Source organism: Ictalurus punctatus, chromosome 16 (assembly GCF_001660625.3).
Source record: "Ictalurus punctatus breed USDA103 chromosome 16, Coco_2.0, whole genome shotgun sequence".
Taxonomy (NCBI): domain Eukaryota; kingdom Metazoa; phylum Chordata; class Actinopteri; order Siluriformes; family Ictaluridae; genus Ictalurus; species Ictalurus punctatus.
The window spans coordinates 8252508-8273153 of NC_030431.2; the positions used below are offsets into that span (position 1 = coordinate 8252508).

Sequence of the window (20646 nt, forward strand, 5' to 3'; positions counted from 1 at the left end):
CTGTTAGTAAGTCCTGTCATGGAAATAAACTCACAAATCACTGCGACCATTCCCGACAACACTGGGGGTCCGGGGGTAGACCCTTAATCTGGAAAGATAAACCAAAGCGTGATATTGAAGTTTATTGGGTGAAAGACTTAATGATCAATCACACCAATCACATCGTTGTAGCAGAAAGTGAGCATGACGCAGACACTTTTACCCAAATTTGGTATTTAGCTGATTGTGGTGATGGGACTAAGTGCCCAAGGCGACGTGATTTCTATAGGTCCCACATAAGTCCACAAAGTTCTTTAATGGACTATTTCTGCAGATTGGACGACAATTAGTAGTTATGCCAAGATATTGGCCGCCTCTGTAAACCGTTCTGTATCGCCTTTCGTCAGAAGAATCATTGCCAACAGTGCTACCCCCACAAAGTCACACATCCCTTTGTCACGCAGACACATAATGGTTATTCTATCATTGCACACATGCGGTCTGCGATACGCAACCCTCCGCAGACTAGCAAGACGGGTTTGATTGGCTGAACTCAGTACTCGGGGGATGGGGCTCGTGGATATTAACCGTCTGTCTACCAATAGGTGCAATAATTCTTCTTGTCTTGCCCATTTTGCCTTGTATTGTTTCTCTCGTTCAGAGCAGTCTGTCACGCTCGTTGAAATCACTAATGACCAAACGCTGATGTTGACAAAGACAGATTACTATCCCTATGATGACCAACCCGAGCTGTATCTTAAACCTGACTGGGAATTCATATTTTGTAATGATAAAATGGGGGAAATGTGAGGGAAATTACTCATTTGTACTTTGTAATAAGTTTGTTCTTGTTCTGTTTCATTCTCATGTGAGGATAACGCCTAAGAAGGTCATGTCGTGTCACTGAGATCAGTACAGAATGTTTGTCTGCTTACAGAGACACAAATGTTCTTCTGTTCAAGGTTCGTCTAAACATCTTCCAAGATACTAAAACAAAGCCTGTTTGAAATGTCTCAAACTGCTTCTCATCGGTACACAGAATTATGTCATGCTCTTTGTTTCATATATATGGTAGTGATTTCGTACAAGGGCTTCAGAGCGCTCTCATTATTCTATCCTGCTTTATTCTATCCTGTATTAACTATCTTTCTGCAATAAACCTTTTGACCTTCAGAGGACGAGTCTGTGAGTGTTGTCTAATTTACACGACAATACCAAAGACAAAATAGCTGAAATCAGCTTCGGAGCTGAGTAAACATTCAGTTTCACAAATTTACCGTTAATTACAGACATTGCATCCATTGATTTCGCCATGTTTCTTACTGACATACCCCCAACTTGGAAACTCAAAAGAAAGTTTAAAAGAAAATCCAGAGATTCTCCACTCATAAATACGACTTTGTGGTGGCATTCATGTGCGTTCAACTCGTAAATACGATCCTTCTGACATGACAAGAAAGGGGGTTAATGGAAGCATTTCAAATTGCGTCCTCTGATACAACCTAAAAGTTTCAGTGTAATAAAGTCTATGTTGAATCAAAAAAAGTAAAATGTTTCTTTCCAAAGCTACTTTTTGTAATGTCTATTAAATGCTTTTCTCATCTAACACAATAATGCAATAATGACTTTAAATGATTTTTTTGGGGGTAATTGCTCAGTCAAAATTGATGTGCATTTCACTGCAATTAATTCAATTATTAATCAGCACATCATGTAATTAATTTAATTAAAAACTGTAATCCATTGACAGCTCTAATATATATACTCACAGAGCACGTTATTAGGAGCACTATATTTATACTGGGTAGGTCCTCCCTTTACTCGCAGAACATCCACAATTCTTTGTGGTATAGATTCAAGGCAGGTTGGGTCCATGGATTCAGGCTGTTAGCGCCAAATTCTGACCCTACCATCTGTGTGCCTGAGCCAAAATTGAGATTCATCAGATTACGCTATGTTCTTCCCATCCTCAGCTGTCCGGTTTTGGGGAGCCTGTGCCCAGTGCAGCCTCAGATTTCTGTTCTTGGCTGACAGAAGTGGAACTCGACATGGTCTTATGCCTCAAGGTTCACATGTTGTGCTTTCTGAGATGGTTTTCTGCTCACCACAATAGTACAGAATGTTTATCTGAGTTACTTCTGATCTGAGTTACTTATCTGAGTTCTGTAAATTAATTTGCAGGTGTAGTCAGAGTAAAATGGGTCTTGTATTTTAGCTAACTGTGTTAACAGCTCGAATGTGGGCTGGACTTTTGACATGCCTGCTCTACATCAATCTTCATACCACATGGGATTACAGATTCCAACTATTTATAAGAGACACTTATAAATTACTTATAAATTACTTACTTTTTCATTCTGTCTGTTTTTGTAATTGTTATGATTTCACTGTGTCTTAGCTCTTATCCTCTATTTGCTTTGTATGTTCCATCTTTCAGTGTACCTCTTTCTAATTTGATTTCATGATGGGTGAGCCACATGCTCTTCATCTTCCTCTTCCCTCTCAGTAATGCTCTATCTTAAGGGTCAGTAATCAAAGGATGAAGATAAATATTTGCAAACATCAGAGACTGCAGAGGAGACACACAAACACACTTTCTGACTTTCATATCACATTTCACAGACTCTCTTCCCCCTACTCATTTAAACTAAGAAATGCCCACCAAGATTACACCAGCCTCCCTTTCCCCTTCTCATATAAACTAAAATTTCTAATGAATTTCTTCATCATAGTACCTTATTACAATCACAACTTTATGTCTTTAACCTTTTACCTCCCACAATCTTCTGCATAGAAAGATAAGTCTGAGCTCTGTCTTTCCCAAGTAATGTGAATATTAATGTGAGTGTGCAGTGTGTTTATGAGAGATGTGTGTGATGTGATGCATGTGTGTATGTGTGTGTGTATATGTGTGTGTGCGTGTAACCAAGTATATGACTGAGGTCTGGAAGTAATCAGAGTGGCCAGGCTATGCTCCAACCCCCCCCCCCACACCCCACTCCCCCCAGGCCCTGCCCCATCACCATTATGCAACTGGAGTTCCTAGAGTGTAGGAGAACAGGAAGCCTGCAGGATGGGGGAAGGGGTTTCGCTCTCATTCTTCTCTATTACAGAATAGTTTCCAAAGGGAGAAATGCAAATGCATAACCAAAGTTAACTTCTGGGTTAAGAGCCTGGGTATAAAAAATTATATACAAAGATAAACACAGCTTAAATGCAAAATATGTATTTATTGGAACTTGTAATCCTTGTATAAGCAAGTTTAAGGTGTTATGTGTTGGAAGTTGAACCTCTGACCCAATAACCCAGTGGAAAAGAACAAATTACAGGCCACTAGTAAATATGTTTGGAAATCACAGACATGATTTTGTTTCTTTTGGCAGCCATACTTGCAAGGCTATCCGGACAAAGTGTATAGTTTTCAAACTGGAATGTAATATGTCATGCTTCCAGTAAGGGGTGATTTGGGAAACAGTTGACTTGAACAGTGCATATAAACATATACATAAACAAAGGGTCTTAGCACCACACAGTACAGAACAGGACAGATACAGTAACGCAGCAACAAAACTGACAATAAGTTAATATCCTTGGCAACACAACATAGACACACACACACAGACACACACACACACACACACACACACACACACACACACACGTATGTATACACCCTCACATGTACGTACACACACCTTCTGTCTGCTACCCAATTCTGGGTCGGAAAGTTAGGTGAGCTGTGATTACCGTCCAACCCCTTTCGTCCCCAAAGCCCCTCCGATTAAAGTTTTGCGCATTGGAGACCACCCAGACGTAGCGTTGGGCGGGAGGACAGTCGGGGACACGGCCCAGGTCCCTTTCTTTGTCATGAAGAACACAGAAATGAGGGTTTATAAACCTTGCTAGACACACTGAATAGACCAGAAAACAAAGGTGAGCGTTTTAAATTTTCTTTTTCGAATTTAGAGTCCGTGCGCTAAAAGTTTGTGCGCAGTGTTGAAGTAAGTAGGCTAGTGGTATCGGGAGTGGGGAGAGATTGAATCTTTGTGTGGGCATTAACAGAGATTGACTGATAATCTGAGATGTGTATTGTCGTGTATTTAGCAGAGATTGACTGATATTTGAGATGTGTGTTGTAGTTAACTTTTCTCGGAGACATTTAGAGTCGATTAGGATGGATGTTGTGCTAGCATTATTTAAGACGGTTTCATATTTTTGTACCGATTTCGTTTCCTAAACTACTACTAACTAATGTAATTAATTTGGGCTTGTGATAAATACTGACTTTTTAAAGGTCGATTTAAGTGTGGAAACTGAAATGGGATGCTGAAGAGCTAAAGCTATGACTGGAATGTGTATTGAGAAGTCAGAAACTTGGCCTGACTTTTTTCTTTCTTTCATTCTTTAATAGTAATTTTGTACAGAATATTCGGACATGTGGTGTACTCGAAATCACCTGTTCGTACGAATAAGTCAAATAGTGCACATAGCCAAATTTTTTTTTTAATTTTTTTTTTTTTTTTTTTTTTTAAATACACATCGGAGGGGAAATGAACCAATAATCTTTCTGCCACAGAAGTGTTGCAGAGCATTCAGAGTTAAGACCCACAATTAATTAGTATTAACTTATATTGCACATTACTTCAGCGTTTTTACTTTTTGTCAAATGTTTATTCAGTGGTAAATGGAAAAAACAAACAAACAAATAAACAAACAAAAAAACACGCTGGGCCCATTTTGCTCAGAGTGGACTATTTGCCTAGAGAATAGTCAGGGAATCCCAAAGTATTTGCATTGATGAATTTAACAAAATTTACATGCATCAACACAGCAAAGAGTTCCCTGCTGAAAAAACCCCAACAACAATAGAAATCATCACATAAATTCTAATTGGGATAAAATATGCAGAATATGCTGGAAAAGCAAAGAATGTGCAGGAACTGGAGTATTTTTCTGAAGAACAGTGGGCAGATTAACTACACTGGACGAACAAGGGACTCATGAACAATTATCACAAAACATAAAAACAGTCGTGGATCATCCAGGTGACAACACACAGTATTAAGAATCAAGGGTATGTAAACTTTCGAATGGGGTAATTTTTATTATTATTATTATTATTATTATTTTTTAGAAATTCAACTATTGTCTTGTGGACTATATGTAAAAATCTGTTATGTGAAATAGCTTATTCAGGGTGGTACTAAATATAAAACAACATGGGATTTTTATGATCAATCTTATTTTGTTAAGAGTATTAAGATTTTGTAGATTCTGCAAGGGGTATGTAAACTTCCGACCGCAATTGTATACCCACCCAGCTACCAACACACACACACCCAAATTCAAGCACTTAAAAAAAGCAAGGACTTTTATAAATAATTAAAAATAGACTATAATATGAACATTTTTACAAATAGTGCAAAAAAACAACACACCACTGTTAAAACACTCTAAATAGCTTCCTTTTGCAAAAGTCTTCTCATGAGCCCACACTCTCGATCTGATGTCAGCTGGAGCCACTTCTTCATGGTCCCCTCGACTTTCATCTCAGCAGCATTAGCCGTGAAGAGGTTTCTTTGAACTGCAGCTTTGGAATAAAGCAATACATATTGTAAGGTCATTATGAATCTTAAGCATTAATTACGCTTATACCGTGGTCAGTGTGAATACTGGATTCTGATTGGCTGGAAGGTGTGCATTATAACTGTTTATTGCACAGGTAGTTCCAGTCAGTTTGATCACCGTTATAATTTCTAAATCAATGCACAGCCTACATGCTCTCACACACACACATACACTCAAGCATACAGAGACATTCATTCACACACAGTCATACACACAGACACCTCTTGCCAGTGCTGTCTGCAACTTTAACAATAAAAATAGGTTTGCTACTGAAAAGCTACAATATATTTCTCAGCAACAAGGTGGTAACATCACTGATGTTTTTGAAGTAATTCAACTCTCAGTTTTACTACACTACTGCTGTGCAACACTGACTGCTGACAGTCACACATGTCACAGGTAATTCATACACGCTTAATCTCTCTCTCTGATGAATATTTGTCAATTCTTTATCTCTGTGTCTGATTTATATTGGGCAAAATTCCAGATCTAACGACCTAACTAATGGAAATTAATGGTCATTTTAAGCTTCTAATCAAAGATTGCCCTTCTAAAATCAATGACAGCTTTAACTTTATTCATTGTGGAAAGACCATGGTATAGGCAGGGTAATTCATGGCTAGGTGTGCATTAAACGATTTGAATGAGTGGTTCTTTTCCTCCACATCATTCATTAAAATCATTTAATGCACACCTAGCCGTAGATTAGTCCTTACATATTATCTGAAAGAGACAACTAATTCTGTATGTAAACAGATATACTTACCAATCACGACCTCTCCAAGTTGGAGAGTGGGCAGTGAAGTCTTTCCATTGACTCCACTCCAATTGAGGTTCTTTGCCAGGATGTTGGCAATCACCCTCTTCAATATGTGCCAGGTGCAGTCGCGTACATCCACCCCGTCAGTAAGCACCAACCAGTTTATCTGTAATTGATTTTAAAAAAGCAATAATATAAAAATAATCAATTAAAACTTCTATTGCCTCATCAACTGTGTCAGTGCTTCTTGCATTTACTGGAGTTACCCTGCCCTGTGTGTTTTCCATGTTTTCCTCCTCTACCAAAGTTTAGGTCATAACTGTTCCCTCATACCAAAGTAGTGTTGAATGTTTTGCTTTGAGTACGAGTGTGTCCTTTTGAGAAAAAAGAAACACTTTCAGTAGCTGTGTAATTGTGCAACCAATTGTTAACAAAAAAAAGAAAAAAAAATTCTCAGCAGTTTTTACTTGTAATCTGGGCTCAGTTGCATCCTTTGCTCCAGATTATGCAGTTGATGAAGATCTTGCAGGGGCAGTAAACCTTCATCAATATCCAAAGGTTGCACCTGGTCCTCATGTAGTTGAAGCAATCTCAGTGGTTTGTTGGTCCAGCACCATCTCTCATTTAGTCAACACCTCCCTCAGCATGGCTAATGATAAAGAAGCTAACAATATTTAAAAATGGTACACACTACAAAACTATACAACTCTATCCTTAGTCTTATTCCTAACCTATACAAATTCCAGTAAGATGGCTGAGTGGAAATCACGGTAGGCCCTACCTGGTTCTGATGAATGCTCGTAAAGGCTGAAAGCCTGGCAGCGCTACAAGAGAACACTGTGTTACGGGAAGTGAAGGAAAATGTTCAACAAAATTACTGCCTACAAAAGAAAAAAGTCAATCAGAAAGCAGAAGAATACACGCACATGGCATATCGTCCATCAGCTACCAGTTCTGCAGCATCTCTGTGAACGAGGTGTGTGCTGCTGGTGGTGGTGCTGCTAGTAAAGTGGTGGTGAGAACAGGGGTGAAAGTGGTGTTTGGGGTGACTGTGGGGAAGTTAACAGTGGGGGCAGGTGGAAGAATTTGTTTGGGTGGTTTTGCATACATTCTCCGAGTCGACCAAACGATGCTCCTGACCTCCATGGGGGCCAATCCGGGCACTCCCCTAATAAAAAATTAAATTGGTCAAAACTAAATGTACACTTAAAAATACAACTTTAAATACGGTCTGAGTATCAAGGAATAGTAATAGTGATGTGCTTAACAAATATCCTTATGTTTTACACCTTGGTGGTCTTTGCCCAGACACTTCTGCGTCTGACTGGAGGTCTGACCAGGTCCTGCCCTCTTTGTCTTTCCTCCTGCCCTCTTTATAGCTATCTGTAAAATACAGTTGCATTTAAACTTTACTCAATCCCTTCAGGTTCACTCAATGAGGCAAAAAAAAAAAAATAGTATGCTGCTAGACTAAGGCTAAGAATTGCACAAACGCTATAAGAAATAGTGTTGAACTGAACAACGGTTCTGTTATCATGCCAAGTGGACAATATGATCTAATAACAGGACCACAGCATGCTGCAAGCTGTGTGGGTTTTCTGACAGAACATATTAAATTAGCATTAGCTCCATGTTCCAGAAAGTTCTAACCAAACATTCAGAAAAAAAAGACTAACGGAACAAACAGGCCTCTGGGCAATTACCTTTTCACCAATTCCGGCATTGAGCCGACAGTGGTGCATTTCTACCCAAATGGGTACATGCCACCAATAGAAGTCAATGAATTACCAGTAGAGACCCACAAGGGACCATTCCAGTTTCCATTAAAACCAATACAAATCCCATTATAACCATTAAAACCACTGCAAATTTTATGATGGTTGCTATTGTTTTTTTCCAGCAGGATTTCCTGTATTGTAAGCACACACACACACACACACACACACCGACCATAGCATTAAAACCATTGACAGGTGATGTGAATAACATTGATCTTGTTACAGTGGCAGCTGTCAAGGGTTAGGAAATATTCGGCAGCAAGTGAAAAGTCAGTTATGGAAGTTGATGTGTTAGTAGCAGGAAAAATGGGCAAGAGTAAGGATCTGAACAACTTTGATAAGAGCCAAATTTTGATGGCTAGACTACTGGGTCAGAGCATCTCCAAAAGGGAAGGTCTTGTGGGTATCATGGGTGCCCTTGCTGACCACTGACCACCACTGAAAGCACCTACAATAGGCATGTGAGCATGAGCAGAACTGGACCATGGAGCAATGGAAGAAGGTGGCCTGATCTGATTAATCATGTTTTCTTTTACATCGTGGGGACGGTGTGTGCCATGGGGGTGTGTGTGTTGCTTACCTGGGGAAGATCGGGCAGCAGGATGCACAATGCGAAGAAGGCAAGCTGGTGAAGGCAGTGTGATTCTGTGGACAGTGTTCTGCTTGGACACCTTGGGTCATGGAATTCAGGTGGATGTTACTTTGAAACGTGACACCTACCTATCACTGTTGTAGAAGAATTTGAAGAAGTACACCCCTTTATGGCAGTGCTATTTCCTAATGGCATTGGCCTCTTTCAGCAGGATAATGCTGCCTTCCACACTGCAAAAATTGTTCAGGAATGGTTTGAAGAACATGACAACTAGTTCATGGTGTTGACTTGGTCTCCAAATTCCCTAGATCTCAATCCGATCGAGCATCTGTGGGATGTGCTGGACAAACAAGTCCGCTCCACTTCATCACTTACAGGACTTAAAGAATCTGCTGCTAACATCTTGGTGCCAGAGATTCAGAGGGCTTGTGGAGTCCATGCCTCAATGGGTCAGAGCTGCTTTGGTGGCACAAGGGTGACCTTCACAATATTTGGCAGGTAGTTTTAATGTTAGGACTGATTGGTGTATATATACATTCTCCTCAGAAACTATTGAAATGCAGGGCCAATTCATTTGTTTTTGCTGTAGACTGAAGACATTTGGGTTTGTGATCCAAAGATGAATATCAGAATTTCAGCTTTTATTTCCTGGCATTTATATGTAAAAGTGTTAAACAAATATGTCAGCATGATATCTCATTTATTTATTTACACAAGAAGGTGTTCAGAAATGTATTTCTAGAGTTGCTAAAGTGGTATTTATATATAGACTTTGAAGTAAATAACTAAAATAAGTCATATAGTTAAGACAAAAATGTCAGATTTTGATCAATGGAGATGTTTAAAACATCCAAAAAACCGTGTAACCAGTGTAACCATCTTACGATCCACTGGGCATTACAAAAAAAAAAGCCAAAGCTAACGAAGCTAGCGGTGCATTTAATGTCATGGAAACTGGACTGGTATTGCACATTTTTGCTTTTTCTAGTGTACAGTAATAGTTTTTATGGCTGATACAAACCTTGTTTCTCCAAATAAATCTAACTGCCTGTCCGTGTGAAAACCGCTACCTCTACCTGACGCGACTTCAAACAGTCCGCGCTGATTTGAACCAAGGAGCAGGACTGATATGTCGGTGTGGAGGAGGGGTGCATTGATTCAACTGTCAGTGAAAATGACCCAGACACTATCCCAGCAGTTGGGTTACACAAAACTGCCCAGAAACTACCCAAGATTGAGAAAATATCCCAATTAAAACACCGAAAAGGGGGGTGGATTTGCATCCAAGTATTACAAATACGTTTTTGCTTTTTAGTCTTAGGTAATTTTTTTTTCATTTAAAGTGTAAAAATATCATGTGACTGTCCATCCACAATGTCTTCTTTGAAAACCTTATTAAAATTACTCAAAATGTTTTTGAACTTAAAATGATCATATTTGGCATAATTCCATAACTGTTCTGTATTGCTGAACAAAATTCAAATTGCATTTCCATTATTATTTCTGTCATAATACATAAATGAATATTGTCTGCTGATTAATTGTTTTATGAAAAATCATATGCTGTAACTGAAAATAAAAGGCCATTTTAAGACTAATTTTGAAATTGTTGCATCATACAGCTGCTTGTAAAGAGCATCTGAGCACACATAACAGGTCAGTACCACTTTTGGTAAATTGGCAATTTGGAAAATAATCAGATTTTATGTTGTTGGTGTATTGTTGACAAAACTGACCATCATGTGGTATGACCCCCAAAAGTCCCTGAACATTGTGTTTCATTAAAAGCTGCATAAATTGAAAATTATTATCACAATGACCTTGTTTGGCATGAACCTGTTTTGTTAAGTGGCGAATTCTCTTTACTGTTAATTTTGATTAAATTCTAAAATATCATGTAGTGTGACCATTATTAAACATGGTCAGAGATGGATAAAATTTATGTCATTAATTTTCTTAAGTAATTTAATCTATCTTCGTCATCATCATCAAATACTTATTAACATACAGTTAAACTCACACCTTCATTATTAGTAAACAGTATTAGTACTCTCTCTATCTCTTTCTGTAATAACTATTTGCTATAATTCCTTCAAATACTTGTAATCTTATTGCACTATTTTATCTCTGTATATGAATTACAGCGGGCAGAATTCTAGATCTAATGACCTGTATATAAAATAATTAATGAAAATTAACTGTTATTTTTATCTTTTTATTCAAATTTTGCACTGCAAACAACGACAGCTTTAACTTGTCAATGCTGGCAAGTTATCCATCTGCTACTTGAAGAAAGATGAAAAATGAAAGCCACTTGGTTTTGATTAGGAGTCTTAATGTCAAGAGTCTTTCAGATTTGTTTCAGAATGTGCTATCGGTCCAGATAACTGTGTGTTTGACAAGAGCTGCAAATCATTAGCCACAGAGCAAGTTCTGTTTATCCACACTCAGGATGGTCCAGAGGTTATATGCATGCTTGCCTAGTCCTAGACATAAATGCCAATGAATGAAACGAATGAAAACATTAAATTATCACATTGGTATGTAGTACTTGACTATGCATATCAATCACAAGTATATGATAAAATGTTACTGGTAAGAGAGTGTATCTGTATGTTCGTTCATTAATTCATTTTCAATCTTCAGTAACTGTTTTATCTTGGTCAGGGAACACTAGCATGTGGTGGGAATACACCTTTGATGGGACACCAGGTCACCACGGGGTACTATGAAAATGTAAACACACACTCCTTGGGGCAATCTAATGTAGGGCAATCCATCTACCAGCATGTTTTTTGCATTTAAGTATGGCAGAGTATTAAATTTTTTCTGCAGCTGAGGAAGATTACAGAAGTTAAATGGGAAACTTTTATTTGACTTTTGACCTTTTCTCAGAGGTAAATTAAAGTGTAATGCTTGAATGAGTCTTGTCCATAATTACTGTTTAAACTTGAAAAGGCAAACTAATTCGGCCTAAAAATCTCTACCACGTTCAAAAGAGGAAGTGGCTTTGATGATCTGACTTGTTAAACTATTTTAGATAAACACTATGTTGTTTCTATGTTCATTAATCAGTTCAAAAATATGTGGAATGCATTAACAAATTAAATTAAGTAACATTTGTCTCTACTACTTATTGAACAAAATATTTATTTTGCTTATTATAAAAGGAACCTCTACCTCAGTATGAGAAATGTAGCTATAGATTCTCTACAACTAACAGTGCACTATTGTGGCACTGTTGCTGATAAACGAGACGGAGACTGACATTTCTGAGAAGCCACAGTTCACCCCATCCAAACTGCCTTTTTTATTGTCCCACGGTGTTGGGATTCTGTTTGAATGGAAGAATATGTGGGTGGGTCTTTAGTGATCTTTAGGCACTGGATGCTGCTTTATATTTCTTCTGTGCTTTTTTCTCACATATCCTCTTTGGGTTTCTGAAAGGATCGTCTCTTGCACCCAAAGACACAGTATGTATTTGTGTTAATGAGTGGTTGGCAAAATACATGTAAAAATAAAGATTAGGCTGTATGTCCATATCATTAAAAAAATAACTATACCTATTCCTGTCAGACGTGTCCATTGCCTTGCCCTACATTTCTGCTTTCCTCTCGTTCTGTCTCAGGATTTTTGGATGAGGGCTTGCTAGTGGATTCATATTTCTATCTGCTGTAGAGGGAAAACCCAGAGCCCTTTCAGGTTTCCAGAAATGGTGAACTCATGGTGAAGGATTTTGTTGCTGATGTTGTAAAATGATCCCTTCCTATGAAGGCTTATTCCACCTACCCATATATGGCAAGAGTGGAAGACTGAGACTGAAGGTGTGTGTTTGTGGGTGTGAGTACTATAGAAAATGAGCACAGATGGGGTTCAGCTTTCTGCAAGTCTGTGTTTGTGGAGTTATAAATGCTGATACGATATGTTTCATGAGTAATTATTTGTTAATTTGTTGCATAGTGGATTTCTGAAGACATTTATTTCAGAGAAATTATGTTCTATTGATTTAAATGGACTCTTACCCCATCAGGGAATCAAGAGACAGCCTGCAATATGGGCTTTCCCATTTCTGCATCTGCTATTCCATTCTAAGAAAGAAACGTCCTCTTCTAAAAAGAAATGTCCTCTCACATTCAAATGTTTTTATTTCCAGCAAATAACGTGTAAATATTTGTATTACCATTAAAAGATTCAACAACTGAACAAATTTCACAGAGACAAACAGAAATTGATTAATGAGTCCCTGAACAAAGGGGGGGGGGGGGGGGTGTCAATGTCAAAAGTAATAGTCAGTATCTGGTGTGACCACCAGCTGCTTTAAGTACTACAGTGCATCTCATCTTCATTGACTGCACCAGATTTGTCAGTTCTTGCTGTGAGATGTTACCCTACTCTTCCACCAAGGCATTTGCAAGTTCTCGATCACGTCTGGGGGGACACATGGTTACATGTGGTTTGCCACTGCAAGGACAATCAGCTGTCCTTCCTGTCTCCCTGTAGCACTGTCTTAGGCATCTTACATTACAGACATTGCAGTTTATTGCTCTGGCCACATCTGCAGTCCTCATGCCTCCCTGCAACAGGCCTAAGGCATGTTAACGCAGGTGAGCACGCACCTTAGCAATCTTTCTTCTGGTATATTTCAGAGTCAGTAATAAGGACTCTTTAATTGCCTACCACCTATAAACTGTTAGTGTCTTAAAGACTGTTCCACAGGTACATGTGCAATAATTGTTTAGGGTTCATTGAACAAGCGTGGAAAAACAAAACCCTTTCCAATAAAGATCTGTAAAATATATTTGGATTTTACAAAATTATCTTTAAAATGAAAAATGGACGTTTCTTTTTTTTTTTTTTTGCTGTATTTACTTCTGTGAATGTATGCATAGCAGAAAAATCAAAGTAGGATTTCACTGGGTATGTTATGAACACAGACTGAGGGACCCAAAGGCAGAACACAGACATGATGAATTTGAGTTTGAGCTGAGACATGAAAATTTGGATGGATGCGCAGGGACCCGGGGAGCTTGAGCTTAACTGCCGAAGGATTGATAATGCTATCGATGGTGAATGGGTCTAAGTACCGGGGTGAGAGTTTTTTGGCTTGTGTCCTTGGCAAAAAGGCATACCTTCTGACCTGGTTGGTAGTTGGGTGCGGGGACCCGATGGTGGCTTTGAGGTGAATTGCTCTTTTCGTTTGGTGAAGGTGGCTTCAGCCTCAGGGGTCCAGACAAAGGGGGTAGGGGTGGAGGTGAGCCTGGTGAATGGTGCCGCAGCTCGGCTGTAGTCTCATATGAACCAGCGGTAGAAGTTAGCAAACCCCAGGAACCATTGAAGTTGTTTTCAGGTGGTAAGTCTGGGACACTCAATGACAGCCCATATCTTCTCAGGGTCCGCCCTCTCCTGCCCACTCTCAAAGAGGAATCCCAGGAACCTGATGAAGTCGACATGAAATTCACTTCTCAGCTTTGGCAAACAGGTGGTCCTCCAGCAGTCTCTGAAGGACCTGACGGATGTGAAGGATGTGCTCAGCAGGGGTTTGGGAGAAGATCAGTATGTTGTCCAGGTATAGAAAGACAAAATGGTGCTGGAATCCCAGAGAACGTCATTGATCAGGGCTTGGAACACTGCTAGGGCGTTGGTGAGACCAAATGGCATAGCCGGGTATTTGAAGTGGCCCAGATGGTATGCATTCCTAGGACCAACTTAGTGAAGATGGTGGCCTCATGCAGTGGTTCGAAGGCGGAGTTGAGGAGTGGCAGGGGGTACTTATTTTTTACTGTGATTTGTTGAGACCCTGATGGCCAGTGCAAGGGTGAAGGGTCTTGTCCTTCTTGTCCACAAAGAATAAGCCAGCACCCAGGGGAATGGAGGAAGGATGGATGATGCCAGCCGTGAGGGACACCAAGATGTATTTCTCCATGGCCTCCCTCTCAGGACAGGATAGATTATACAGTCGACCGGATGGCAGGGTGGCCCCAGGAAGAAGGTCGATGGCACAGTCGTAAGGGTGGTGAGGTAGTAGTGGGAGGGCCCGCTCCTTGCTTAATACCTCTGCCAGGTCATGATATTCGTGGGGGAACGGATGAGAGGTCTGGAGGGCTTAGGGTAGGAGGTGCACTAGCAGACACAGTGGGTGGAAGGGCAGAATTCAGACATGAGGAGTAACAGAGGGGACTCCAGGTGATGATTCTCCCATCTGACCAGTCTATCCAGTCCAGTCTCTGTTTATTTAGCCAGGAGTGGCCCAAAACCAGGAGGGTGCCAGGGGAGGAAATGACCTTGAACTGGATTAGTTTGCAATGGTTACCAGAAAGAACCAGGTACAACGGAATGGTATGGTGGGTGACCATGGCCAAGAATCTCCTGTCCAGTGCGTTAACCATCGGGGGGGAATCCAGAGGTTCCACGGGGAGGCCAGACTGAGATGCTAACTCCCGATCCAGAAAGCTGTCCTCAGCACTGGAGTCAATCAGGGCAAGTAGGGGGGTGGAGATTAGGTGGTGGTGTAGGGTGGCAGGTGGCCCAGGCTAGGGCATCCCCCCTTAGAAACCCCATGATATAGGCCATCTTAGCCTTTGTGGCATAGGTGAACACTGGGCATTTACAAGGGAACACTGGAGTAGGAAGGCCTTAGACCTCCCTAAGTCACCCACATAGGGTTCTGAGTCTGGGAAATGTGCCTCATGTTGTGGTGGACTGGGAGAGGGAGCATGAAGGGTCATCGGAGTGGACTGACTGGGTTGTGGGCCAGAAGACATCTGGGCCAGCTGGGGAAGGATATGGTTGAGTTGCTCACTGAGGAGCCCACTGGTGTGCCATGGCTTGGTGGCTCTCTTAGAGGACGCAAAGTTGTTGCTCATGCTGGCACAAAGGACAAGACTGATGGTGAGGGGGCTGGTTCTGCTGGGTCCATGGTGACCAGATTGTTCTGTTATGAACACAGAGACTGGGGGACCCACAGACACAATGATTGACGGGATTTATTCACGTGAAGTGGAGGCTGGAGTGTGTGAGAAAGGGGTGTGATCATGTGTAGTCGGGAGCGGGATTCAAGCTCGGGTCCACCACATGAGAGTCGAGGGCTCAGCTGATACTGCATGGGGGGCATAGCAGAAAGTGAGCTGAAGGAGAGCGGGTAGTAGCATGAGTGTTGGACCTAGAATGTGAGGAGAAAACAGACAGGGCAAGCACAGGGAAACTCGACAAAGAATATACTAGGCATAACAAGAAAGCAACCATGAGGAAGGCTGTAAGTGTACTGCACTGAAGCTGGAACAATCTGGTGATGAGTGGCTGAAGAACCGGGGTTTATATACACTAATGATAGATGAGCTGATGAGCAGCTGGTGAGTCACTGATTTAATCAGACTGCCCGAGAGGTGAAGCGCCACACCCAGAGACACACACACACACACACACACACACAGACACACACACACACACACACACACACACACACACACACACATAAACAGAAACACAAAGGAGAGAAAACATGAGTAAGGGAAAAACAGGGAAGCACAGAAAAACGTACAGCCTCCTGGATGGATCATGACAGGGTGGCTCCTTGAAACAATCACATATGCAATTCCAGAATCCAAACATTATTTCATTGTTGAAACTAGTTTGTATCCTCAGGTATATGACCTGAGTATCTGCTAGAAGGGGATGAATACATTTGTGTTACTCACTAAGATATCAATTGTTGTATTTTTTCTTACTGAAAATGTGCTGGTCTTTAGATACAGTGGCAAGAAAAGGTATTTGAACCTTTTGGAATTTCATGGTTTTCTGCATAAATTTGTCATAAAATGTGATCTGATCTTCATCTACGTCAAGGGTATAGACAAATATAATGTGTCTAAAATGTCGAAAAAGTAAGTGAACCCTTAGAATTAATAACTGGTTGACCCCCCTGGCTGCAGTAACCTCAACCAGGCACTTCCTGTAGCTGTGGATCAGACCTGCACATCGTTCAGGAGGAATTTTAGCCCATTCTTTCTGGCAGAACTGCTTTAGCTCTGTCATATTCTTTGGACGTCTCATGTGTATGGCTTTCTTCAAGTCATTCCATTGCATCTCCATTGGGTTGAGGTCTGGGCTCTGAATTGACCACTCCAAAAGGCGGATTTTGTTTTTCTGAAGCCATTCTGTTGTGGACTTGCTCCGGTGTTTTGGGTCGTTGTCCTGTTGCATCACTTAACTTCTACACAGGTTCAGCTGACGAACAGACATTCTCACATTATCCTGAAGAATTGTCTGATATACTTGGGATTTCATCTTCCCCTCAATGATTGCAAACTGGCCAGACCCTGATGCAGGCCCAAATCATGATGTTTCCTCCACCATACTTTATGATTGGGATGATGTTTTCATGATGACATGCCGTGCCCTTTCTACGCCCGATGTAGTGCTGTGTGGTTTTTCCAAATAGTTGAATCTTAGTTTCATCAGTCCACAAAACATTTTGCCAATACTGCTGTGGAGTGTCAATGTGCTCTTTTACAAACTTCGGGTGTGCAGCAATGTTCTTTTTAGTAAGCAGTGGCTTCCTTCGTGGTGTCCTGCCATAGATACCCTGCTTGTTCAATGTTTTACGTATTGTAGACTCATGAACAGAGATGTTAGCCAGTTCCAATGATGTCTTCAAATCTTTGGCTGTCATTCAGGGTTGTTTCTTAATCTCATTGATGAGTCTTCGATGTACTCTTGGTGTCATCTTGACTAGGTGCCCAATTCTTGGTAGAGTGGCAACAGTCCCAAAGTGTCTCCATTTGTAAAATGTTTGCCTAACTGTAGACTGGTGAATTTCTAAAGTCTTTGAAACCACTTTGTGACCCTTGCCAGCTTTATGTAAATCAACAATTCTTGATCGTAGATCCTCTGAAAGCTCTTTTTGGCGAGGCATGGCTCACATAAGCGTGTGCTTCTTGTGCAGAGAAAACTCCAAAAGTTTGAGGGGTTTTTATCAGTCAAAGTAGCTGTAGTCCACACCTCCAAACTCATTTTCTTAACGAGACTCCAGGTGTGCAAAAAAAAAGAAGCTTTTTTGAGGTCATTAACTCAAGGGTTCACATACTTTTTCCACAAGCACTATGAGGTTTTTTGGTTGTTCTCAATAAAGACATGAAAGATCATAATTTTTTTGTGTTATTATTTTAGACACATTATATTTGTCTATACCCTTGACTTCGATGAAGATCAGATCACATTTTATGACAAATGTATTCAGAAAACCATGAAATTCCAAAAGGTTCACATACTTTTTCTTGCCACTGTACATAGATAAGATGGATATGTATGTGTATCTTGGATTGTTGCAGGATGCGTGCTGCATCTTGAAGAGATCACTTGAAGAAAATGCTGCCTCAAAAAAGTGTGGGTCCTTCACTGGCTCATTGCAAAAAAGGTAGGTGGATTTTCTGTTTCTGTCTCTCTTGTGCTATCTAGATGGCTTCCCATTTGATTAGTCCTTTGTTTTATGACACAGCAATAGATAATATTAGCAGCAATATTGCAGCAGTATAACTGCTGTTGTGTAAATCAGTAAAAAGGTTTATAACTACAGTGGTGTTTGTAAGATTGTGAACTCTTTAGAATTTTCTATATATCTGCATAAATATGACCTAAAACAAGATCAGATTTTCACTAAAAGTAGATAAAGAGAACACAAAAACAAATGAGACAAAATATTATACTTGATCATTTATTTATTGAGAGACATGATCCAATATTACATACAGTGCCCGCCACTAATATTGGTAAATATGAGCAAAGCAGGAATGAGACCATTCCTCCACACAAAATCACTGTAGTTTCTTCAAATTTTGAGGTCCATGCTGGTGGACTCACCTCTTCAGTTGACCCCACAGGTTTTCTATGGGTTTCAAGTCAGGGGACTGGGATAGCCATGGCAGGACCTTGATTTTGTGGTCCCTAAATAATTTTTGTGTTGATTTTGATGTGTATTTTGGATCATTGTCCCGCTGGAAGATCCAACCACGACCCATTTTAAGCTTTCTGGCAGAGGCAGTCAGGTTTTCAGTCAGTATCTGTTGATATTTGATAGAGTCCATGATGCCATGTATCCTAACAAAATCTCCAGGTTCTCTGGCAGAAAAACAGCCGAAAACATTTAAGAGCCCCCAACATATTTAACCGTGGGCATGAGGTACTTTTCTATCCGGCTGCTTCTCTGTGTGCACCAAAACCACCTCTGGTGTTTATTGCCAAAAAGCTCTATTTTGATTTCATCTGACCATAGGACCCGATCCCATTTGAAGTTCCAGTAGTGTCTGGCAAGCTGAAGACGCTTGAGATGGTTTTTTGATGAGAGTAGAGGCTTTTTTCTGGAAACCTTTCCAAACAACTTGTGGTGATGTAGGTGACTCCGGATTGTAGTTTTAGAGACTTTCTGACCCCAAGACACAACTAACTTATGCAATTCTCTAGCTGTGAACCTTGGAGATTTTGTGGCCACTCGAACTATCCTCTTCACAGTGCATTGAGACAATATACACACATGTCCAATTCCAGATTGATTCTTAACATATCCAGTTGACTGGAACTTCTTAATTATTGTCCTGATGGTGGAAATTGCACACCTATATTTAACAAAGGTATATTTTTTGGATAAGCCTGTATTGTGTTTGCAATTGTTCGATATCCATGAGAATATTTTTGTGATTTTTTTCTAACAAAAGATAAAAAGGTTAAATAATAAAGACATTTTTTCACAGCCTTCTTTGCTCATGTTTACCAAGGGTGCCAATATTGTGAAGGGCACTGTATCTGTAAGTGGCAAAAGTATGTGAACCTTTGCTTTCAGTATCTAGTGTGATTCCCTTGTGCAGCAATAACGGCAACTAAATGTTTCTGGTAACTGTTGATCAGTCCTGCACATCGGCTTGGGGGAATTTTTGCCCGTTCCTCAATACAGAACAGCTTCAACGCTGGTATGTTTGTGTGTTTGCTCTAGAGCTGCAACAACTAATCGATAAAATTGATAATAATCGATTATGAAAATCATTGTCAATGAATCTCATTACTGATCAGTTGGTCTGCGCGTGGCACGAGGTGCATTTACTTATTACGTTACTTCTGTTCAGAAAACACGCTTCAGAGAGTAAATACTAAAGTTGTGTCCCAAATGACGTACTATACACTTTCACTGTGCATGGAGTATTCTACCCTCTAGTGTGTGAATTTTAGAAAGGTAATATCATCTCAAATGGAACACTAGTGTTTTTTTTTTTTTACTAACCAGAAGTATAAGCCACTTCCTAGTCTACGGTGCTTGACGTCACATCCACGTGATGTGACACCGCTAGCTTTAGCCTCAGAGTCACCGATAATTACTTTCTTCAGTTTACTTTATTTCAGCGTAACCTTTTATTCCCAACATGACCTCAGTCCTCATCAGTCGGAGGCAAAATCATCACATGACTGAGGAAGAAAGTGTGCGACAACGAAGGCAGGGGGGCATTTTATATTAAACACTGCCAAGAAGGTTTATAAACTTTATAAAGCAGAGTTTGTGGAGCACGGAAGCATGACACTGATGCGGTCACAAGTTGCTTAAAAGTCTATTGTCATTATATGTTGTATTTGCATGCTTGCAGTGTAACTTCTGTTGTTTATTATAACGGAAGTGATGTGTTAGTAACGAGCCCGCGTTGCTCCTCACGCGCGATGCAGACACGGTGATACATAGTGCGAGTGCGAGTAAGATCTGTAATGACCAAGTAAAACACTATGATCAAAAGTAAAATAATATGTCTAAAGGCAATGAGTAACAGAAACCACAAGGTGCAGTGAAAGTGAGTTTTTATTATTAATTTAGGACTGTAGTTTAATTCAGTGCTTTTTGTGCATCCATCAAAAAATGATGCTATCTATCTATCTAT

General features: G+C 40.3%; 1 protein-coding gene across 10 annotated transcripts in view; it reads left to right on the plus strand.

Annotated features, from left to right (window-relative positions):
• The first annotated feature begins 3673 nt into the window (after positions 1–3673).
• Positions 3674–20646, plus strand: part of phldb2a (pleckstrin homology-like domain, family B, member 2a) — a 95660-nt gene continuing 78687 nt past the window's right edge. For 7 of the 10 annotated variants that reach the window (XR_001815057.3, XM_017489359.3, XM_017489358.3 and 4 more), the window contains exons 1-2: positions 3680–3912; positions 18064–18149. Coding sequence is in view for 9 of the 10 variants with exons in the window: in XM_017489359.3 (XP_017344848.1) it covers positions 18101–18149 (49 nt within the window). In the remaining variant the exon portion in view is untranslated. Of the gene's footprint in view, positions 3913–18063; positions 18150–20646 lie in introns of all 10 variants that reach the window. The other 3 variants (XM_017489355.3, XM_017489356.3, XM_053687101.1) reach the window with 2 other exon arrangements.